Source organism: Neurospora hispaniola, assembly GCF_033458365.1.
Source record: "Neurospora hispaniola strain FGSC 10403 chromosome Unknown B0T23scaffold_7, whole genome shotgun sequence".
Classification (NCBI taxonomy): Eukaryota; Fungi; Ascomycota; class Sordariomycetes; order Sordariales; family Sordariaceae; genus Neurospora; species Neurospora hispaniola.
The window spans coordinates 1234633-1256448 of NW_026944412.1; the positions used below are offsets into that span (position 1 = coordinate 1234633).

General features: G+C 52.9%; 6 protein-coding genes across 6 annotated transcripts; 4 read left to right on the plus strand and 2 right to left on the minus strand.

The window, feature by feature from the left end:
• Window positions 1-63: 63 nt before the first annotated feature.
• On the plus strand, window positions 64-3358 carry B0T23DRAFT_343750 (uncharacterized protein). The gene is made up of 4 exons (XM_062835932.1): window positions 64-308; window positions 402-520; window positions 592-2291; window positions 2371-3358. The coding sequence occupies exons 1-4, from the start codon at window positions 244-246 to the stop codon at window positions 2866-2868; spliced, it is 2382 nt and encodes a 793-aa protein (XP_062689827.1). The 5' UTR covers window positions 64-243; the 3' UTR covers window positions 2869-3358.
• Window positions 3359-3365: 7 nt separating this feature from the next.
• On the minus strand, window positions 3366-7253 carry B0T23DRAFT_212462 (exocyst complex component Sec5-domain-containing protein). Its single transcript, XM_062833576.1, has 3 exons — window positions 6736-7253; window positions 4545-6640; window positions 3366-4478 (listed from the first exon to the last, which is right to left on the minus strand). Exons 1-3 carry the CDS (start codon window positions 7061-7063, stop codon window positions 3678-3680), a joined length of 3225 nt encoding a protein of 1074 aa, XP_062689828.1. The 5' UTR covers window positions 7064-7253; the 3' UTR covers window positions 3366-3677.
• A 717-nt stretch (window positions 7254-7970) lies between these two features.
• On the plus strand, window positions 7971-10210 carry B0T23DRAFT_386467 (isocitrate dehydrogenase subunit 2 mitochondrial precursor). The gene is made up of 5 exons (XM_062837619.1): window positions 7971-8370; window positions 8514-8567; window positions 8721-8807; window positions 8880-9002; window positions 9063-10210. Exons 1-5 carry the CDS (start codon window positions 8287-8289, stop codon window positions 9852-9854), a joined length of 1140 nt encoding a protein of 379 aa, XP_062689829.1. The 5' UTR covers window positions 7971-8286; the 3' UTR covers window positions 9855-10210.
• A 3048-nt stretch (window positions 10211-13258) lies between these two features.
• Window positions 13259-13982, plus strand: B0T23DRAFT_212534 (uncharacterized protein). The gene is made up of 2 exons (XM_062833577.1): window positions 13259-13404; window positions 13467-13982. Exons 1-2 carry the CDS (start codon window positions 13268-13270, stop codon window positions 13558-13560), a joined length of 231 nt encoding a protein of 76 aa, XP_062689830.1. The 5' UTR covers window positions 13259-13267; the 3' UTR covers window positions 13561-13982.
• Window positions 13983-17035: 3053 nt separating this feature from the next.
• B0T23DRAFT_386473 (uncharacterized protein) lies at window positions 17036-19718 on the plus strand. The gene is made up of 2 exons (XM_062837620.1): window positions 17036-17526; window positions 18222-19718. Exons 1-2 carry the CDS (start codon window positions 17502-17504, stop codon window positions 19454-19456), a joined length of 1260 nt encoding a protein of 419 aa, XP_062689831.1. The 5' UTR covers window positions 17036-17501; the 3' UTR covers window positions 19457-19718.
• Window positions 19719-21385, minus strand: B0T23DRAFT_386474 (peptidase of plants and bacteria-domain-containing protein). Its single transcript, XM_062837621.1, has 2 exons — window positions 20594-21385; window positions 19719-20371 (listed from the first exon to the last, which is right to left on the minus strand). Exons 1-2 carry the CDS (start codon window positions 21002-21004, stop codon window positions 19898-19900), a joined length of 885 nt encoding a protein of 294 aa, XP_062689832.1. The 5' UTR covers window positions 21005-21385; the 3' UTR covers window positions 19719-19897.
• Window positions 21386-21816: the final 431 nt, after the last annotated feature.

Consider the following 21816-nt stretch of genomic DNA (forward strand, 5'->3'; position numbering starts at 1 on the left):
TGCGCTGCGACTTATTGTTTTAGCTCGCCTATCTACTGAACCAGGGTTCCTTCCATTCCCGAACCCTCCCCCCCCCCCAAAAAAAAAGTTGCGACGCAGCATAACCGTAACACGACGATACCAGCATTCCTTGACCTGGGGGACTACACGCCATCTTCTTGGCGTCTTCAATATTCGATACCTCTACTCACTGCCATATCTCTATGGCTGCGTTTATTATTTGATATACCTATCAGGAGCAAAATGCTCTTCCCCGAAGAAGACGAGGTGCACCTGAAGAGGTGGATCGTGAAACGGCTAGAAAATACGTCAGTGACCCTAGCCCCCCGTCCTCTACACACCTAGATGTAGTCCCTCATAGGCTTTCATAGACCACAGCTAATCATCTCCCGATAATATAGATCAGATGCCGACGCCGATGTTCTGGCCGACTACGTCCTTGCCCTCTTGCGCACCAACGGCGAGGTTGAAGAAGTCCGCAGACTTTGCGAAACCGAAATCCCAGATTTCCTCAAAGAGGGTAAGAGAACGGTCACCCACGGACCGGGTAACGAAGAGGCGAAACTAACACGAGTGCGTGTGACCAACAAGATTCTTCGGTATTCGTCCGCGATGTTTTTCAGGCCATCGCCTACAAATCGTACCTGCCCGACGCCCCTTCCGTCCCGAAGCCCGCTCCTCCTCTGCCTGCCTTTGCCGCCCCTCCCGTCGCTTTTCCCACTATCCAACCGCCCGGATTATCCTACGACGACGCGCCAGGCCATCTCTCTCAGTTCCCTTCGTACACCGGTCAATCGCGAAAACGGTCCTTCGACGGACGAGATGAGACGGATGGAAGAGATGGCCAATATGGGGGCAGGGCACTAAAGCAACCTCGCCGGGGAGCCGGATTTGGCCCTGGTGGCCGCGGAGGCAGGCCAGACGCTGGGAATGGCTACCTCCCCGCGTATCCGCCCTATCCCGAGAACGGTCAGTTGCCCCCGGGCTTCCTGACGGGCATGTCCGAGACGCTGGCAGCGTTGCAACAACAAATGGGATTGTCTGCGCCTCCTGGTTATCCGGCCCCAGTTCAAGGTCAGAGAAGGCGAGCACGGTGCCGTGACTACGAGACAAAGGGATACTGTTCACGCGGTAACACTTGCCTGTTCGAGCACGGGGACGACTCTATTTACGTTCCTCCTCCCAGCACCTCGTTCGGTACACAATTTGCGGCTCAGCCGAATCCAATCGAGGAATACGATCCCACCAACCCTGGCATCTTCACCTTGCCACCCAACCTCCCCCCTCATCAGTCTATTCATCAGGATGGGGTGCATCCTTCCAGAAGCAGAGGAGGCAGACAACAGGGGACGAAACGTCGCCCGAAAGCGCCCTTTTCTGCCGACGGCCCCGTATTTGACCGCACCAAGTCAACCATCGTGGTAGAAAACATTCCAGAGGAGAACTTCGACGAGGAGCAGGTTCGCAGATTTTTCTCCCAGTTTGGAAACATCCTGGAGGTCTCCATGCAGCCTTACAAGAGGCTGGCCATTGTCAAATATGATAATTGGGCATCGGCGAATGCGGCCTACAAGTCACCAAAGGTGGTCTTCGACAACCGGTTCGTCAAGATCTTCTGGTACAAGGAAGAAGACTCTTCTCTACCACCTTCTGTACCTCTAGGTGGAAGTTCCGAGAAGCATGGTGAGGCAGGCGAAGACGATTACTCAGCGGCTGTGCCCGAGATAGACATGGAGGAGTTTCTACGAAAACAAGAAGAGGCACAAAAGGCCCACGAGGAAAAGTTGCGGAAGCTGGAGGAAGTGGAACGCCAACGTGAGGAGCTTGAAAAGCGTCAGCAGGAGCTGCTTGCTAGGCAGCGCGAAGAGAAAGCCAAGCTGGAGGCCAAGCTGAAGTCCAAGCTGGGCGGTGGGAGTCAGCAGGGCGATGGCAGTGATGATGGATCTAAACCGAAGTCCATTAGCGAGGCGCTGCGTGCCCAGCTTGCAGCTCTCGAGGCCGAGGCTAAGCAACTGGGCCTCGATCCCGACGCTATGGATACCTCTTTTTCGACGTCCTCGTGGAACGCTAGGGGCGGATACTACGGAAGGGGCGCGTTCAGAGGGGCGTATAGAGCCAGAGGCTTTGCTCCGCGAGGATACCGCGGCGCTCCATTCCGCGGTGGCGCTAGGGGTAATCACCACGCTGCTTACGCAATGTACTCCTTGGACAACCGACCGAAGAAGGTCACTCTTACCGGTGTGGATTTCACCGACCCTGAGAAGGACGAGACGCTCAGGCAGTACCTTTTTGTAAGTTACCAGGACATCGATCATTTTTTTTCCTGTTGCTGCGTGTGAACCTTGTGAACCTAACTGGAACGTAATTCAGGGCATTGGCGAGTTCACCAACATTCAAACCACCTCCTCAGCAACGGACATCACCTTCACAGATCGCAAGACAGCCGAGAAGTTTTTCAATGGTATTTTGCTGAACGGCAAGGAAATCCCCGGAATCGATGGTCAAGTCGAAGTGGCATGGAACCCAAGCAGCGGCCCTGGCTCCAGTTCAATGGCTAGTACTCCAGGCAGCAGCAGCAGCACGGGTGCCGGCGCGACCGTTCAGAAACCCCATTCAGCGCTGTCCGCAGCGGCCATGTCCTTCGTTCCCGGTGGCGGACCACAAGCGGGTGTCGGTGGTGATGGTGATAGTGCCATGGGCGGCGCAGGAAGCGTCAATGGTAGCGATAAGGACGTTAACATTGTGCTGGAAAGGAGCGGGAACCACAACGGTAATGGGCTTCATCAGAACAACCAACATTATGAGAGTCACAAGCAGGGAGACATGGATTATGATGTTGCCGATGAGAATCAGTGGGAAATGTCCTAGATGGAGCTGAGGAGTTTGGAGGCTTTTGTCAAGAAGATCGTGGGAAGACGCGGCAACGTCCATATGGGAGCTCCAAACCGTTGAAAAGAGTTTCATGAGATCAAGGTTTTGAAAGGCGATGACTAAGGTGGGCCGTTCGGTATTCGGTCTATGAGGACCAGAACACGCCCAAGAATGGGAGGCTCTCATTGTCATCAATATGAATGAAAAGCACCAACGATTCCACCGCTAGGGGTCAAATGCCCCGATTTAGGGCCGGTGGTGAAAGCGCGGGAACAGACTACCTCGTGCTTGCTGAGGCAGAGCGAAAGTGCGTACGTAAACAGTCAAGCACGTTGACTGGAAGTATTTTGCACACTGGTCTTAAAGAGCATACTCACTCATTCCTCGCTATTTGTGTGAGTACAAGGTAAAAGAAAGCAGGCTGCATAGAAATGTAGTTCGAGGACACTATTTTCACGGGACTGTATTAATATGACCTGGCCTCGAACGAGACGTTATGTGCTCATGTTGTATGTGATCATTATAAAACTTTTAATCGATATACGGTAGGTCTCAAGCATCGACAGCTCCGTAGACAAATGAAAAAGAAATTGATGGCAATTGACAATGAACATCTGTTGAAGACACCAAATATCGATGACTGGTCATGATTTTCATACACTCATAGGCCCTCCCTCCCCCTTCTTCTCCTCCTCACTTCCACTGAACAAAGGCTGGCATGCACCTTCGGAATACTGACTTCTGATCTGTAATCCACAAGACAGAGTTACTTCTTCCCACGAAAAACCCCGCCCTATCCCATTTCTCTACCTCTCGCTCCCCGTAGTCCCATAGCTACGCCCCGTATCCCGCGTATCCGTTCTCTCCAGGCCGCTCATATCTCCGACCTGAGCAGCCAACATAGCAGCGGACCCAGCCGAAGACCCGGCAGTAGCGGCAGGACCTGTAGTCTTTTTTGGCTTCCTAAAGCACGCAAACTCGCTCTTGCTCGCCTCCCTCAAGCGCTTCAAGACAGCCCGCATCTCAGGCAACTCAGCCTGCAGCCGCGTCCTCGCATCATTGTCCGTCCGGCTATCCAGCTCCTGGTACACGGCACTTTGGAGCTCCGAGGCGCGGTCGGTGGTGTAGTGGTTGAGCGTCTGGGCGACAAACTCGACGTCAAGCGTGGCCTGCATGAGCATGCCCAGGTCGTAGCGGGCGCGGGTCTTGAACGCCTCAAGTAGCTCGCGCGACGTTTGCTCGAGTAAGAAAGAGAGCACTTGGCTGGTTAAGGAGGCGGCCGTTGTGGAAACCTGCGTGTGCACGAGCACGAGGTCGAGCAGGGCTTCGTAGATGTAGGGCTTCACCTCGCGTGGCTTCTGGCCCGAGGGGGGAGGCCAGTCAGAGGCGGTCACGCCGGCGCGGATGATGCGACGTAAGGACTCGATCGAGGGGCGGGTGTAGGATTGGAAGAGGCGGGCGTCGATCTGACCGAGGACGTCCCGGATGGTCTTGGTTTCGTCAGTGAGCTTGACGGAGAAGGCGTTCTCGAATTGGGTGTTGAGGTTCGGGACAACTTCGGAGCGGAGAGCTTGGAGGTTACTGAGGGTGAGAAGCATGCGGACATTCTAGGGATGGTCGTTAGCAATCTGTGCCGAGGATGGAGTATCAAGTAGGAAATTGGAACCGCTTACACTATCGCCGGCGTCAATGGTGGCGCCCCCGATTGTTGATACCCGCAGCCTAGAGGGGTTATTGACAAGAACAAAATCATTGGCATCCGTCGTCCAGTCATCGTCAGGCTTCTTGATGGGTAGCTCTGCGTTTTCTACCATGCCATGGAGGGCTTTGTAGAGCGTGGTGACATACTGACTCCGCACCATTTGTAGCAGTTTCGTCGCAGGCGGTAGGACAATATCCTCGGCCCCGGGCTTAGTCATGGCTTCGGAAACATATAGGATCTTTTGCATTCCGCTTAGCAAAGCCCTCTCAAATGCGGCAAAGCTGGCGGGCATCTTTGTCACATCCTTCCGGGTCGGTGACCTGTTCCAGTCCTCCACATATTTGATGTTCTCGGAATCTCTGTTCCATGCGGCGCAAAGAGCAGTTACACATCTCTCCCTGGTTGCGTTCACGAGACTTCTCAGTTGCTCCAACTCTGAAGGGTCACCCTTGCCGACCGGGGCAAGAGAGGCCATATCAGAAGCACCAGATCCGACGAGAGTGAGCATTTTTGCGAGGTAGTGGGCTCCACTGATTGAGTTGGACCACGGTGGCCAGAACGCAAACTTCTCCCAGGCTTCTCCTCGCTTCGGTGATGGGGGCGGAAGGTTATTCGGGTCGAGATTTATAGGAACTCGTAGGGTAGTGGCCTGAATGGCTGACCCTGGTGTTGTGGATGGGCTCGGTGTGTTCGGTGTTGACGGTAGAGGAGACACAAGCGCAGAGAGGTCTTCCGGTGGAGGGCCGGTAAAGAAGGACAGAACATGCTCCCTGATCATGTCAACCAGCTCGACCGTGGCCCTCTGCAGTTCCTGGGAGCTCTGCTGGGTGAGTCTATGATGTCCCTGCGATTCCCCCTTGTAACCAAGAGGGAGAGTTCTCTGAGTATTGCCGTCCATGAAGCCTTGTACTGTTTGCCAGAATTCAACGACTTCACCCATAATGCCCTGAGGCGACATGAGGTTGTTCATGAAAGCCACTATCGTCTCCCAAACATCCAGAACCTCGGCCGAGTCAAAAGTTGGTGTTTTGCTTTCGATGGACTGCCTGCCGAGTCCTCTCAGATTTGACGCTATTGATTGAGAGCTAGGCTTCTCAACATTTGCTAGACGCCGTCGCAGCACTTCGATTTCGACCTTTGACTTCTCCGCTGTCGATTGAATTCTACTTTTCAGATACGCAACCCGGCTCTGTAACCATGCCCAGATGGGGTTCTCCTCAACACCTAATTCCAGGAGAAGCGTTATCAGGTCCATATGCTGATCATGCGCCTGTCCTGGTGTTGCGTCCGACTTGGCCATTGCCTGAGGGGACACGAGTCTTCGCCACACGTCTCTCTTGAACAACTGTATCTGCTCGTCGACATCATGCCACATTCGTGCTGCAAGGAGGATCTTGTACAGTTGTGCCTCAGTGGGTTCGCCTGACCCGATATTCTGGGCGATCTGCTTCGCTTCATCAGCGAATCGTCTGGCCCTGTTATACTCCTCAACCAAACTCTCGTGATCTTTCCGTTTGATACTCTCGGCCAATGCAGCACTGATCTCGACATAGTCTTTGTAGGTGTCAAGAGAGGATCCCACTGTCTTTAAGTGTTCCTCCTTCTCACGTCCGCCCAATGCGGGTCCCCAGAAATCCTCAGCCTTGGCAGAAACATCGAGCAAGGGAGCCTTTACGCCCATGACACCGTACTCACTCTCCCTGATCAGCGCATTCTTCTTTCGAGGGTCAATCGTCGGGCCCATGGAGTTTGCCAGACCACCAGCGGCACTGGTACTCTGAAAACTATTCCGACTAGCGTGCCTTGAGTGAGCCCTGGCACGGGGAGCTGCTGGCTCCGCCCCGCGATACTTCATCTCCTTGTAAACATTGTCGATTGTAGCCTTTGCCCTGACGAAACGTTCGAAATTTGACTCGACGAGAACCTTGAGGGATGCCGACTTTTGGTCGATCGACTGGTTCAACACTTCCAATCCGTTGAGTAACGCTTCGGTACTGTCAGTCGCATGGACCTGAGATAGAAAAAGCGCCGGGGAAAATGTCGTCGATGAAAGCAGAAATCGATTTCCTAGATCAAACCAATTGTGTGTCAATGATGAAGTCCCCGTTTGGGCCATCGGCTGCTGCCCTCGCTATGCGCAGCGATCGGAAGGTTAAACTCACGGAGCTTTGAGTCATCTTGCAACGGAACTCCCATCTGCTTCAACGTCCGTACCACACTGTCGGTGGTACCCAAGGGGTCGGGTTCGTCCCTCTGAACCAGATTACCAACACCACTGGCCGAAGTCTCGGAACCGGGCACCACGCTACTCCTGTTGCTCACAACCCGCTCCAGCGCCTGGAACCTTGACTTCCTCCTGTTGGCCTTTTGCTTCGCCGTTTCATCGTCGGAAACATCACTGTTGTTGTCCTTCTCGGCCGGCCACTCGACTAGGTTGAGAGAGGAGACTTGATAAAAGTCAAGAATGGTCCGCTCTGTGTCGGCCGCCATGGTGTCCTCCTAGCTCTGACAGAAGTCCCGTCGATCCTCGGCGTTGGAAAGTCGGGCTCGCTATCCTCGCTGTTACCGTATCCGTAATTCGAAATGAATGCGCCCGTCTTACGGCCCAGTTGTGTCCATGCAATTCGAGTATCGTAATTAAACCGTTATGGCGTGTGTCGAAACTTAATCGTGACGGTTTGGTGTCGCTTCTTTCCCGCGTCCTCGGTCAGTCACCCTGACACCAGCGTGGTTGATGGGGGCACTTGGCAGTCCAGGGGTTCAGTGGAGCATTTGCGGGGGTGAGTGCTGTCCAGTCGCGTGTTTAAGAGGGCGCTCGCGAAGGGTAGGTCTTAAGCTATGGTGCTTGTGCTCACCTGTAACGCGGGCGGTCAGCAGCAAGGGAACTGCCCCTGGGATTGGTACACTAGACTAGTACCTACCTTCGCTACGGTCTTTGGCAGATGAACCTCGAATGTAGGTACGTATTCGCGGCACTCCAAGGCAGGCGCAGGCACATGATGTAAGGCCACAGGAACGGACAGAAAGGAGGCTGCACAGAAGGCTTCCGTCGCGTCCGGTACAGTACGTATCCTAGAGCATCATCTTTAATTACTTCCCGTTCTTGCAGGGCATGCGGGATGCTCGGGCGCGACTGATAAAGTAGCACGGATATTACACTCCATCATACGTAGCGGTATGTACACTACCTTCCATAGGTACCTAGGTAGGTAGGCTCGGTAGGGACACCCAGCTGGAGGGACAGTGGAAGATGCTACCTCTAGCAGTTTAGCACTGATTAGCAGCGGATTACTAGCTTCGGGGACGGCCCGGCGATTGTGAAGGAGATACGAAAGTCCGGCTAGCTTCCGGGTATGGGTGGGGTTGAGAAGACGTCAGGTTCGCCTTACGGCCAGGAGTGGAAGCAGCGAAGAAGTGGCAGACGGCGGAAGACAGCAGCTAGACGGGCCAAGCCTTGCATTGACTGGCGCATCCCGGCTGCGCACGGTCCAGACGAATGGGCCCAAAAACTTGTACTGGTGAACGTGGTGGGCTGGCACGCTGGTTGGCTGTGGCTTTGTTTTGCGGGAAGACCTCCATCACTTTTTACCTCATCTACGGACTTTTCCCTGATCCTGATAATTCTCTGTACCCGTCCGCACCACTTACACTCCTTTCTTCCGTACACATCAGGGTTCTCCGGGAAGAGGTGTCATCCGCAAACCACCTCCAAAATGCTCGCCCTTAGATCAATTGCCGCTCCTGCGCAGCGCCAGGCCTTCCGCGCCGCTCCTCGCGCCGTGTCGGTTTCCTTCCAGGTATGGTGGTAACTACCAAGCAACAGCAAGGGACGGAATATGGCGGTTCTCACTGCCCACTCCCCTGCCGTAACTGCAATTCTGTGGTTATGTTGTGTGAGACATTGAAGAACCCATCTAACTCTTATCTCTTGGTCTTACAGAACCGTTTCTACTCTTCCCGCGTTGCCCAGTTCACCGGCCAGAAGGATGCCAGCGTAAGCCATCCTGCCCCCCATTTCTCGATGGAAGAAAAACGAAGGCTTTGCGACAGCCCACGACGACGGGGTGTCGGGTTTGAAAACCACTCAGACCCGGTCGCGATATGCTACTGTTCCGGGTTACGGATAGACCGCTAAAGGTTTCAACAGGGCAAGTACACTGTCTCCTTGATCGAGGGTGATGGCATTGGTCCCGAGATCGCCGTTGCCGTCAAGGACATCTTCGCTGCCGCTCAGGTTTGTTCAACACCTCCGCCTGCCTGTCTATCATATGGGCATCGACGCGCGGTCTGCTGACACTTTAACTAGACGCCCATTAACTGGGAGCCTATCAACGTCGACCCCATCCTCAAGGATGGCAAGACCGCTATTCCTGATGCCGCCATTGAGAGCATCAGGCGCAACAAGATTGCCCTCAAGGGTCCCCTCGCCGTATGTTGGCCTCCTGGCTTCCGAATCGCAAATATGACAGCCTTACTGAACTCTGTCTAGACTCCCATTGGCAAGGGCCACGTTTCCCTCAACCTGACCCTCCGCAGGACCTTCAACCTTTTCGCCAACCTGCGCCCTTGCCGCTCCGTTGCCGGCTTCAAGACCCCCTACGACGGCGTTGACACCGTCCTTATCCGTGAAAACACCGAGGGCGAGTACTCTGGCATTGAGCACGTCGTTGTCGATGGTGTCGTCCAGTCCATCAAGCTCATCACCCGCGAGGCCTCCGAGCGTGTCCTCCGCTACGCTTTCGAGCAGGCCCGCGCTATCAACCGCAAGAAGGTCCGCGTTGTCCACAAGGCCACCATTATGAAGATGTCCGACGGCCTCTTCCTCAACACCGCCCGCGAGGTTGCCCAGGACTTCCCCGATATCGAGTTCGATGCCGAGCTTCTCGACAACACCTGCCTCAAGATGACCACCGACCCCACTCCCTACAACGACAAGGTTCTCGTCATGCCCAACCTTTACGGTGACATTCTCTCCGACATGTGCGCCGGTCTCATCGGTGGTCTCGGTCTCACCCCCTCCGGCAACATCGGTGATGAGTGCTCCATCTTCGAGGCCGTCCACGGCTCCGCCCCCGATATTGCTGGCAAGGGTCTTGCCAACCCCACCGCTCTCCTTCTCTCCTCCATGATGATGCTCCGTCACATGGGTCTCAACGAGTACGCCGACAAGATTGAGAAGGCTGCTTTCGACACCCTTGCTGAAGGCAAGGTTCTGACTGGTGATCTTGGTGGCAAGGCCTCCACCAAGGATTTCACTTCTGCTATTATCGACAGGCTATGATACCATAACTTTTCCTGTAATGCATTTTCTTGGCTAGTAGGGTTCCTGTAGTAGACTGTATCACAACGATCTATTCCCTTTGTTTATAACCCCAAATAACGGCGGTTCTTTTCGTTGAGAAAGTTGAATTTTACAAAGGCGTTGAAGGTACCCATCCTAATCCTTCGATGCCCTTTTAAATTACTCTGCGTTGCGTGCTTGGCAGACTAGTTTGGGTGCCAGATCTTTGGTCACTATACTTCCTCTCCTCTGCTTGCGCATACGTCACATGTATGTTTTCTAACCCTTAGACATGAACCACTTCTTGGGGGATCACATGCGACGAGGTGATCTGTTGTTCCCGGGACTTCTCGGTGGCCGTGACTTCAGTTGAAGTTAACGCAGAGGAAGGACTTCACGATCAGCTTCGGTCTATCTGGCCTGACGTGAAGCTGTTTGTGATGGTTGTAGTGGAGTTACTTTCACCAATGCTTGCCAAGGCTTGCAGAGATAGTTCAAGAGGCAGTTCTACCCCCTATCTTCCTCGAGCTTCAGTCGTGAAACCAAGCGGCCGGCAGAGATATTACATCAGCCATGTCACCTCTACGGGTACCTACATGTTGATGGTCGACAAGCTGCCAATGACTGAGTAACTGGCGGTGATGGCACAACCCCTTTTACCCCCACAGTGGGCTCAACTTCCCGTCCTTACCCACGGGTGATACTTTGGTCCAATGCAGGAGCCGAGACGGGAATTGGGCCATGTCAATCAACTCTCCCCCACCCTGTTCCGAGAACGACACTGAAGTCTTTTCCTATCATCCTTCCAGGTCGAGTAATCGGATACTGAACATCCCCAAGTTCTCTCATGTTTCGAACTTTCAATGTTTTATGAGAGTTTCCCTGCTCTTCATGAAAGACATCCAACACTGGTCCAGTTTCGATGAATATGCCCGATCTGAAACAAGTCCCTACTTTTTGGGAAACTGGTAGCGATATTGTTACCGATACCGGAGGACAGAGTCCCCAAGCATATGATAGAGATGACGGCACCGAGTCAGTCTAGGCTGTTCCATCAGCTTTCTAGTTCAACTTTTTCCCCTTCTAGCGCCTATGTGGGAAACCCCCTATCAATCAATGTGTTGTCGTTGTTCCTTAACGCTGTGGCCGCGATGTCCCGATGTGAGGCTCCTCCTTTCTGGGGGTGTTGTGGGGGGGCTCGATTGGTTCATCTCTTGGCTGTCGACGGACATATTTATCCTCACCAATTAAAGATCGCTGCGGATACCCTGTGCTTCCGTTTAGGGAAAGCGGTATGGAGTTATCATGACGTCGCTCCATCAAGACAGTTGGAAAACTGTCGATAACTGTGACCGGCTCTCTTCTAGGTTGGCAATATTAGGGTTACACACGGGCCTCCAGGCCAAAACTTTACCATCGACGGACTGGGACAGACTGTGCAAGATGAATGCTGCTACACACTAGTTTTATGACCCCAAAATGCCCACATTGAATTACTTGTACATATCCTTTTTATTCCCGTCCGTCACAGGTTCCAGCGATGGATGGAATAGGGGCTCGGCACCGAGGAGAGGCCGGCGCTTCTTTCCACCATGCAATCCGGAAGGTGCGGATATGACGGCAAACCATTTGAAGTTCACGAGGTAACCGCCACACTTCCTCAATATAGACGCGAAGAGCGCGATGCCCAAGGCCCATTGTCAACACATAGGTAGGTATATGGCGTAATATCAATCACCCAATCTCTCTCCGCTCCGCACATCCAAAAGTCCAACGTTTACTCTCATGTTGTTACGAAATACTTTTCAAAGTTGTGCCACCATCGATTGTCAGAACATATGGCACTTTGCGGTCAACTGCCTACAGTAACGATCCTCAGCCCAACTAATGTAAACCGGCAAGTCGGATAATCGGCAACATTTCGTCTCGTGGCGGCCGCACATCGCATCAGCGCATCACCGACGAACTTGTGTCTCAGAGGGGGTCTCAGAATTCCCGAGAGAATACTAGACATCTCTATGGAAACGGCTACGCAGTATACGCAAGTTACCAGTTGACATCTCGATAACGTTGGTTTCTAAGGGTGGCAACGACCGGGTAACCACACCCCTCCAGCGAACTCGAAGGTTGGCCGTCTAGGCGTAACAACCGAGTCCGGCGGGGCAGTGGAAAACTTCCAGAAAATAATGGAGGTTGCCCGGAACTACACATTGGATTTCGGTGAGGAATCGTGTTATCGTTTCAAGTGTACCTTACGCAGACCGCGAAATGCTTTGGTTTGACGCATAGTGATAGCTGGCGGGAACATCGGTGATTCTCATTTTGGATCGTTCGAGCGCTTGTGCATTTCTTCGCAACACCGAGTTTCTGGCTCACTGTCTCGCATCAGAACAAAGAACAAAGTGTTGGAAGTCATAGAAGCTGCAGAGTAAGCTCTGCGCCCAGACCAGCTCCAGTCGTCTGTCTCCCCAGACTGCACATTCGCAACCCCTGAGCCCCAGACCGTCTCCTCTTCGTCTGCCCCGATTCTCTACGATCTCTACTTACCGAACCCCGCTCATTGACAGCGTTGTACCCATTAACATCAGACCAAGATAAATCGCCAGTGTTTTCGAAAGAAGCCCGAGATTCCAGGAATAACCTATCTTCTCTAGGAATTCCAGAAAATCCCACGTACCGACTAGCCAGGGTCTGGTACTGTGGTGACTGATGAGCTGCCGACATGTGGGCGGGGTGGGAGGCCCGGTGTCCAACGCATGACGATTGGAGCATTGAACGGTAGAACGGGATTAACGCTCAAAAGAAGCCCCGAGGCATCGGTCTGGTTTCCATGCACAGGGACCTTGGGACTTTCGAGGCGATGGGCCCCCGCGAGATATGCACCATGTAGCGTAAGAATTGCTGGGGTACCAGGGGTTTTCTACACAGTAGGTATGCTCCGGCAAGCGCAGATGCAGGACGGCGTGGGTCCACGGCTTGCTAACAAATCGCTCATTGAACCATCCAATGTCCTTGTTTAGGGCCAGGTCCTCGCCCGTGATCCCCTCTTTTTCAGGTTCTGCTTTCTGCGGCTGTCTGCTAGCAAGAAGATGCGCCCTAAAGCAGGGCCCACAAGCCCCGAATGGTTCCATGTCCAGTGACACGGCCTGTGGGACACGGTTCAAACTTCAAACAGCTAAGGAGCCGCGGCGAGTTGTTCTCCGTGACCCTCCTAGCTCCAACTATATAAGTGCTTCCCCCTTCTTCCACCTCCCAACTCCATCTCAAGCCAGCTTCATCTTCCACTCTTCACAGCTTCCTTAAAGTTTTCGATCTTGCAAACTTTCATACTTGTCTTGTTGCCTGACGCTGTCACACCATCTCCATACACACACATCCAAGACTTTTCAAACTCTACATCCTCCTCCAAAACAATGTCTGGTTCGAAGGTTGCCGCCCCTGCCGCTCAGGATACTCGTATCAAGAGCATCCTTGAGCAGGGTGCCGTCAAGTTCGTCATCAAGACCAAGGACCAGAAGTGGCAGTGCACCCTTCTCGACCGTGCTACTCAGTAAGCCCCCCTTGACGATTCCTGGCAGCGCTCATGGAACTTGATGTTGACTGTCACCACAGCGAGAAGAAGAAGGCTCAGAAGGAGAGCTCTTCGGCTGCGTCTATCTCCGGCTCCGAGTCCGGTAGCTCCGCCTCGAGCAGCAAATCGCACTAAGCGCTTGCTGTCAACACCTTCTTTTTTTTAACTTCATACAATGATTGCGCAAGAGCCATGGAGGTCCCTTAACAACATTATGGGCTCTCTCACATGATCGTCGGTCAGCACATGTTTCTTTCCAGAGCACTTGGAGAGCGGCTTATGCAGTCGATCATGGAAGACTGAGAGCGGGCGAACGCGGCTTATCACCAGATGTCGTACGCACCATCCAACACATCGAACATGGAACTGCGGTCGGATATTCCATGTTTCCCGCGACACACGATGATTGCCCACCGGTATCTGCAAAAACACGTGTCTTTTGGCAGTCAAACACAGCATCTCTGGACTCTGTTTTTGCGCCGAGGATAAGGATCTCTCATGCTCGCCTATCTTCTGGCTTTTGTGCTTTCACATCTATCTGGCTTCATATTTGGGATGTTACAGCACTTTGGAGCGAACAAAAGGCGGTCCTTGGACATGGGTTGGCGTTATAAGTTTGTGGTTTTGGTTTTCATATGATACCTTTTTTTTTGTTTATTTCTTTTTCTCTGCACTGTACGTTACCTTCTTGGCAAGAGTGGGCAGAAATGAGATGGTATTTGGCATGAAGCATGGTCTCACGGTTTTGCAACCTGCAAGACAAATGTTATGACGCCTCCTTTGCGATACGACACGAAACAAGCCAAGCATTGGCTGTATACTTAACGTTCTTATGCTACACCAGAGATCTTTAGGGCTTTTCTTTTTCATCTTGCAGAACTTGCAAGCCATGTATGACATGGGACAAGGAAGCGGATCGACTTTGTCTTTCCGATGCCGAGCCTTCGCTATTGCACAACACATCGATATTACTGAAAAGCTGAACAACGTGTCCCAGTGCGTTACGCTCAGTTTAACACGTTAGAATTCAAGCCGAAGCAACAACACGAAAGCAGGTAGAGTTTCCGTGGATTTCACAAAAGCGGGGACTTTCTGGTGAGTGTTGATTGGTGAGTAGCTTAACAAACCTGCTGTGAATTTCGGGGGATGGATGTGATGGCGACTTGAGCGGATCTCAAGTGTGGTCTATCCGCTTGTTCCGACCACCCAAGTTATGCCATTTCACCATGCCGGTGCCGAACCCCCGACTATTCTACACTAGAGGCGTATCAGAAAGGGAAATCAAGTTGTGTGCGCGGTGAACTCGAGTTCCGATTTCCCGCTCCGGTTTTTGTCGGATCTTGATCTCCACCATCGAATTTGCGGTAGCAATGCTACGGATCCAGTCGAATGCATGGCGCTAGCTATTCGTCGGGGACCCATGGGAAATGGATCCTCATTGCATATGGTTTAATTAAAAGCTTATCTCATGGTCGGGACTCCGCTGTGATGATGTTAATGATTCAGGCAAGAAGAGTGGAATCACTATCACAACAGTAACTGTGAAGGTTGTCACTCCGGAAATCATGGACAAACCTAGAGGTACCAAGAAAAGAAACCGTATGGTGCAAAACACGAAACTGCTGGCAATTGTTACCTTGCCTCGCTCATGTCAGAATGATGCGCACCACGCGCATGCCACTACAGATTTTGATGATCAAAAACTTGGCCATTCTTTTACCAGAGAACTTGGTTCTTACACTACTGTGAACTTATGAGTGTCCAAGGCTTCTTCTATGACTACACGCTCTCTCAGGTTTCCGGGCAAGGGACCGTGAAGAGAAAGCATTTTCATCAACGTGACCAAAAGTGGTGATGTTCGCCAAGACTGCAGAAATAGTATAGACGGTAAAACAGGTTGTCGGTGCGCATACATAATTGACGTCCACGAGCTTGCTGTCAAACTTGGGATGAGACGTTCAACAAAACAAAACCCCTGAGTGCCGAGACTTCGGGTACGGTACACAAATATGCACCAGTTGCTTGGCTGCCGTAACGATTTGGGGTAACGATGGACGGCATAAAACGATGAGGCGCCATCCATGTCTGCTTGCATCGTTTGATCTTCTTTGCAGGTCTTGTCGACCCGTATCAGATGCTTTTCCTCCATCAGAGAGCTGATCGCCTTGACAGCCAGTCGTTCATTTTCGTGCCACCGCTTGGCCCTTGGCTTGTGTCACTGCCACTGCTTGGCTTCGTTGAAGATTGTCAAGAGCGCCGTTGCCCACGAGGTCTGTTTCTGTTTCGGTTAAGCTCTGCTCAACCTTATTTTCTCGCTGGGCCTCTGACCATAAGCAGATTAAAAAAAATCTTGAGGAGCCATGGCTCACTCCAGCGTTAAGGACATATACTGTCTTCGACGTACAGATCTTATCTTACCTGAAGTACACAGCAGAGGAGGCTTGGCAGTTTACATCAGAAGAGTGAGTCCACTGAGAGGGGTTATCATCACATGATAGCCATGTGCCTGGAGGGATCTCCAAAGGCCTAGTCTAACTGACAAACAGTTCTTGGCTGTGCTGACCGATGGGACGCTAGGAACGTAATGTACAAGCGTTCACTTTCGTCTCTGGCGATACAATTGTCCCCGCAAATCTGTAGAATTACACACCATTACTTTGGCATCCTCCTGGACTCCGTCCCTATGTGCATGCATCTATCCTTTGCTTCCCCTCCACCAGTCTTCTCAGCGCTGAACGTCACCAACAACGAACTATCTCGCTCCCTAGGTAGCACGTGGTTTCTCGGCGCTAAAGGGCCACAAGGCTCCGTCTATCGGATCCGGCGGTCGGCGTAGCATTCCATCTGGATTCTTAGAAACGCTTTTGGGCGATGAGACTGAACTGTAGCTTGATAATCTTATCCCGTCCTTTGGTTTGTGTACTTGTACAAAGTAAATTTGACTAGTGCGGACAATTTCTATGCAGTAGTGTACGTGGGAATTTGGGCCCGAAAATCCCGTGCGGCAACAATCAGCTGGTTAGGTAGGTAGAGAGGTAGTATGCGCGGGGTTTCACGTGTGGACCGCCCGCAAAACCACCGACCCTCCAACCGGACGTTTCAGCGGCCGGGCTCGTAGGTAAATATACACTATAGAACTATATACATAGCGAGCTTGCGAGGGCTGAAATCCTTGGGGATATTTTACTGGCAGTGAGAATGAGATTTCATATTTGATGCAGGATGGACCCCTGTGAATCGCACAGCTGGGTAGGTAGTTAGCCAAGACTTCTTTAGCTGTGCCAGAATTTCAAGTCGAAGAGGGAATCTCTATAAAAATGGTCTTCTCATCGTTCTAGAGATGAGGCTTCTTGATAATGGCGGGAAACGCGCCGGAGGGCTGTTGTTGATGGTTGGGCGGTTGGGTTGGACTTGAGACATTCCAGCACTGTAGCTCAAAGCCGCCTTCTATCCCTCCAGTCGGCACTTGATGCTGCGCTGTTCGTGAATCACTGGTTGGTTTCTGTGGGCCCGAGGCCCTTACTTGGAGAAAGATCCCACGGCCAAAATCAGGCCTTCGGTTAGAGACCGCCGCTCGTTGTGAGAGCGAAAGAATGCCTCAACTCATATCGAAACTCGAGGTGGACAGTCAGGTCAAGACGTGGTCCATATATGGATGGGGTCCGGGTTGCGGCAACATACCTCTAGGTAACACCGCCTGTCTCCAAACAATGCACTGCCCAGGGTGGACTTTTGACGATTGATGCCCGCTGCGCTGCGAACGGGGGCGGAGACGAGAGCCAGCCCTGCCCTGCCCTGGTCCCCCGCTAGAACAGAACAGGATTTCAAGGGCCAGACCGTGGGTTTCTGTATTCGATCATGATGATGACTGGACCTCAAACCCGCCGTCCAGTACCTTTCTGACTTTTCTTGATTCACCCGAGCCTTTTAACTTAACCAAGGCTTTCCCGCTATCGATCCTTCTCGTTCCTCTGCCGTCTTTCTTGTCATCCTAATCCACATCGATTCATCCGCCATCTACCGTGGCCACATCTGGAATTTGGAAGGGGCCCCCCAAGTTCTGACCCGACTTCAACATGCCGCTTCCTCTAGCGGGACAAGGTGAGATCCGTTACTTTCGTTCGCATGTCAACTCTTCGTTGCTGTTTACACCGACAACCTTGACACGCTCACGTGTTTGTAAGATGTCTATCCTTGTGCTCCGTTTCCTGTGCTCCCCCAGCTCCATTCACACCCTTGTCCACCCCCGCGAAAATGGGTGGGCATCGCTGGTGGTTGCATTACCTACACCTACAAACACCCGCTGTTACTCGCCTGTTTGATTCTAACCCATCAGCGCGGGACTCGGCGAGAGAGGGCCCCTGGTGGCAAAAGCACCCATTTGGCGGCCGCGCAAGCTTTGCACCCTCGTGCGTTGTCTAGATGCTGCCTGGGACTCCATTTCGAATCAGTGATTTGATCTTTACGCCTCTCTTCATGCCACTCATCGTCGGCTGCCTCCTGACAGTGCTGTGTCTTTTTTTTGTTTCTTTGCCTTTATTTAGCCTCCAAGAAACTCTCCTCCCGACTTGCCCCCAGCTCGTCGTTGAAGTTCATTATCCATCTTCTCCGCCGACCTGCGTAAACCGGGGGAGCTTGTTCAATCACGACCTTAGACCTATTGACTTCACTTTCTCCTCCTATCGATATCTCATCATTCTCTTGCAGCACCTTCTTCAAGCCCGTTCGTGGGCCAAACCACACACTATCGTTTGAAAGGATGCCGCCTATTAACCAAGCTGCTGCTATCGCCTCAGTTGGCATCATTGCTGTATCGGTAGCCGCCGTAGCCGCAATAGCCATCTACGAGTCTCCCGAGGTGCGACGCCGAGTCAACGACCTCCGCCAACGTATCGCCCTTGCCTTCCAAGGCTGGGATGACGAGTTTGACGATTCCCGACCCCGCAACCCCAACACCCCCCGCTTCAATCGTCCCGAAGATGCACACGGATTCTACCAGTCTCGTGCCGATGTTGGCGTTGACGCCGATGAGGAGACCAAGCGAAGGCAACGGGAGGAACTCATGTACTGGAACGCCAAGCGTGCAGAGATGATGGGGGAATCCGGCCGCGAATTTGCTGCTACTACTACTACACACCGACCAACATCCGCTACTACTCGCGGCTCGAGCTTTGATGATTTCCTTAGTGAGGACACGGCAGCCGGGCCTGGCACATTTGTTTACAACACGGGCACCGATGTCAGGGGTACTGAGAATGATGCGCTTAGGCGCCGTGGAGCAGGCCGTTCTGCCGCCCCCGGTGTCCGTGGATTGACTGCCGCCATGATTCTGGATCCCTTCAGTGACGAGTTTGGTATCGAGCTAGACGAACGTATCAACATGGTCGACGAGGAAACCCGCTTGATGGCTCCTAGCCAAGACGAGATGGTATCGAATAGGTCAGACATCTACAACGCCACTCCGACAGGTCTTCAATCGCCCGTTTCCCGTACCCTTTCGCCGGAGCCCAGAGTCTCAGTCACTGCTCCATCTAATGAGGTTTTGTTCGATTTCGAGACAAATTCACAGTCAGCAGTCGTCACTGCGTCGGAAGACAACCACGAGCGGTCCGGAGCCCCAACCCCTACCACGGTCCGCAGCACGACCGACACCCTCGAGCGCGACTTGGACGTGGATGAGTACATGACTGCTGGGCAGGATGATCGTTCTACGGCGTATGCTTCTATCCAGGAGTGGGCACAAGGCTCCTCCGGAAACCCCGGGTTTTACTCGCCATTGCCCGTCACCCCGACCGAGCCCATGTCTGAAGCCGAGATGGTTAGCGCAGGGCAGCTCACGCCTGCGGACACCATGTCCCTAGCGGACTCTGGAGAGCACATTGAAAACCCCGACGCGGTCTCTTCCAGGGCTCAAGATTTTGATGACTTGAGCGACAGCGATGATGGTATCGCCACTCCTGGCAGTTGGTCTGATGTTGGCAGTGTCATTAGCGAGACTGATGAAATTGCGCATCAGCCACAACACGCTTAGATCTATCCGACTTCTGTAGCGTAACAGGCGTAACAGACGTCACAAACCCTCTGCTATTCGGAAGTTCACCATTATGATCATTATCGGCATCTGGGCTTGGCGTTATACAGGTTATGGGTCCTATTTATGTATGGTATCTGGGCAATCCGTTGGATCGTTCTTTGATTTTGGGTAATGTTTGTTGGACTACAATTAAGTGCAAAGGGTATTTCAAATAAGCCCTCACGAACATCAAGAGCCTGCAAACTTTGAAAGACGTAGTACAATAGTATAAACATTTTGTTGTAGCTCAACATCACTTTTGATAGATGCAATACGCCGCATTTAAGACAGCCATATCCAATCAAAACACTCGTAGTTGAAATGGTTATGGGGTAATCGCCGGATGCATCGCTAGCTTGTAAATACATCGCTCTGTCCCAGCTCTCTCGCACTCGCCTGTCAGGTACTCCCCTTCGCATCATCATCATTTACACTCCCACAATACTCCCCCCACAACTCCTCCACCTCTTTCCCGAGAACACCTACCCAAAACTCTCTAGCTTCATACTCCCTCGTGCTCCTCAACGCCTCATTAAGGCGCCTTACCGTCCCCTCCCCAAAGCGGCCCTCAAGGTACTGCAAAAAGTACGCCGTGTGCTGGTACCCTTTATTCCACGGATCATCGATCTTCACGTCCCCCTGCTTCCAGTGAGGCGGGCTCAGGTCGCAGTTGAGCCGGACCCAGTCCGCGATACCCTCGATCAGTCCTCCCGGCGCGCTGCCGTGAGCGTCCCATTGGTAGCAGTGGACGAGCTCGTGCGTGAGGACGCCGGTGATTTCGGCAGGCAGGCGAGAGGGTGGCGTGGAGGGGATGTGGGCGGCGATGTAGGAGAGAGAGAAGTGGATTTCTTTGTGGTCGGGGTCGAGGTCGGTCTTTGTGTGGGTTTGGGTTTAGCTTCCAGTCACGGTCATAGTTATAATCGTCCTGTTGACTTCGGCCTGGTTGGGGGAGAAACAAAAAAATCAAAAAGAGAAGAAGGTTGAACCTAACTGAAATCAATACTACATCCAACACCACACAAACGCGTAGAGGCAGAGGCAAATGAAACAGGCAGAAAGCAGGGCGTCTCAGTCAGAACTCAAAGAGTATCCTACCCCAGTCGTATAAGCCACGCCGCCCATGTCTCGCAAGATAACGGTTACGGACCGAGTCGGCGGACATGTCGTGTGCTTGTCTGCTGGCGACCTGTACAAGAGCCGCTGGACGTTCTTGACGGCATCGGAGAGGAGCGTGCTCGCGTTGACGGCACCGAGGAACTTGACGGCGCCGGGATGGTCGAGATCGCAGATTTCGAGACGAAGCTTGGGATGTGGAAACTTGGGCGTATCTCGATCGCGATCGTCATGTTTGTCATCCTTCCCTTGCCCTTGATGATCCAGATCCTGTTCCTCCTGAGAACCACGGGAAGGCTCTGGGGTCGGTTGAACCGAAACGGCACTGGAGGTGGCAGCGGCGGCCGGTGAGGGCTCGGTAGCGATCTGCGAGCGGACGGTCATGGTGGGCATAAAAGGTAGATCACGGCCAGGGAAACAAGGGCGTGAATGTTTGCTTGTGGAGAGCACGGAGAGTTAAGGGTGCAAAATCTGTAGTGTACGCCAAAGAGTGTTTGTTTTGCTGGCTGGCCCCAGATGAACGGTGAACCGGTTCACAGGGTGTGAGATGGCCCCTGGTGGCTCGGGAGCTTCCGAGCTTCGGCCCCGCCGTGACGGGACCCGATGGTTGGGGAAGAACCTGGAGCTCCCTCGTGGGGAGCGCGGGGCAACCATGGAGGGCGCCGCTGCGACAGTGGGTGACTATGTGGTGCAAGGGGCAGTGGTACTGCGTAGATGTCGGGTGGGCAGGCAAAAGAGCCGGAGGGCCCCCCTGTTTTGCCGCAGATTGGGCGCGCCTGGGGAAATTGGGGAAATTTCACAAGGACCTCCCGTCCCGTTTCTGACGAATCCGGGCCACACTCGATCCCGGGCCCACCCGTGTACGATTACATACGTCTACCTGTCCATCATTTTGTCATTCGAAGGGGTCCATGGTATTCCATGCCTATCTTACAAACACAGCACCTGCCGAGATTCACCACCACGATTGCAAATCCTGGACTTCGCTTTTTGTTTTAAAAGCCATCCAACGGATTCCGTATTGTCGCAACTCGCTGCGCATAATTTTTTTTTTCTTTTTCATAATTTTCTTTTGCTGAAAAAAGAAAAAAAAAGAGAAAGAAAAGGAAATACGAAAAAACCGCCCTTTCCTCATTGCGCCACTCGGTCTAAACGCCCTTTCCACAGTCTTGCACGACAGCTCCGGTCCGACACGCGCCCTCATT

What these genes read in the sequence shown, in the direction of transcription:
- B0T23DRAFT_343750 (XM_062835932.1), top strand. Translation starts at nt 244, where the DNA reads ATGCTCTTCCCCGAAGAAGACGAGGTGCACCTGAAGAGGTGGATCGTG. An exon ending in GTGAAACGGCTAGAAAATAC is followed by an intron (nt 309 to 401) that starts GTCAGTGACCCT and finishes CCGATAATATAG; the next exon opens with ATCAGATGCCGACGCCGATG. An exon ending in CCCAGATTTCCTCAAAGAGG is followed by an intron (nt 521 to 591) that starts GTAAGAGAACGG and finishes GTGACCAACAAG; the next exon opens with ATTCTTCGGTATTCGTCCGC.
- B0T23DRAFT_212462 (XM_062833576.1), bottom strand. Translation starts at nt 7,063, where the DNA reads ATGGCGGCCGACACAGAGCGGACCATTCTTGACTTTTATCAAGTCTCC. An exon ending in GCAAGATGACTCAAAGCTCC is followed by an intron (nt 6,641 to 6,735) that starts GTGAGTTTAACC and finishes GGTTTGATCTAG; the next exon opens with GAAATCGATTTCTGCTTTCA. An exon ending in CCATTGACGCCGGCGATAGT is followed by an intron (nt 4,479 to 4,544) that starts GTAAGCGGTTCC and finishes GACCATCCCTAG; the next exon opens with AATGTCCGCATGCTTCTCAC.
- B0T23DRAFT_386467 (XM_062837619.1), top strand. Translation starts at nt 8,287, where the DNA reads ATGCTCGCCCTTAGATCAATTGCCGCTCCTGCGCAGCGCCAGGCCTTC. An exon ending in CCGGCCAGAAGGATGCCAGC is followed by an intron (nt 8,568 to 8,720) that starts GTAAGCCATCCT and finishes AGGTTTCAACAG; the next exon opens with GGCAAGTACACTGTCTCCTT. An exon ending in CCCTCAAGGGTCCCCTCGCC is followed by an intron (nt 9,003 to 9,062) that starts GTATGTTGGCCT and finishes AACTCTGTCTAG; the next exon opens with ACTCCCATTGGCAAGGGCCA.
- B0T23DRAFT_212534 (XM_062833577.1), top strand. Translation starts at nt 13,268, where the DNA reads ATGTCTGGTTCGAAGGTTGCCGCCCCTGCCGCTCAGGATACTCGTATC. An exon ending in CTTCTCGACCGTGCTACTCA is followed by an intron (nt 13,405 to 13,466) that starts GTAAGCCCCCCT and finishes CTGTCACCACAG; the next exon opens with CGAGAAGAAGAAGGCTCAGA.
- B0T23DRAFT_386473 (XM_062837620.1), top strand. Translation starts at nt 17,502, where the DNA reads ATGCCGCTTCCTCTAGCGGGACAAG. An exon ending in GCTTCCTCTAGCGGGACAAG is followed by an intron (nt 17,527 to 18,221) that starts GTGAGATCCGTT and finishes CTATCGCCTCAG; the next exon opens with TTGGCATCATTGCTGTATCG.
- B0T23DRAFT_386474 (XM_062837621.1), bottom strand. Translation starts at nt 21,004, where the DNA reads ATGCCCACCATGACCGTCCGCTCGCAGATCGCTACCGAGCCCTCACCG. An exon ending in GCGTGGCTTATACGACTGGG is followed by an intron (nt 20,372 to 20,593) that starts GTAGGATACTCT and finishes ACCCACACAAAG; the next exon opens with ACCGACCTCGACCCCGACCA.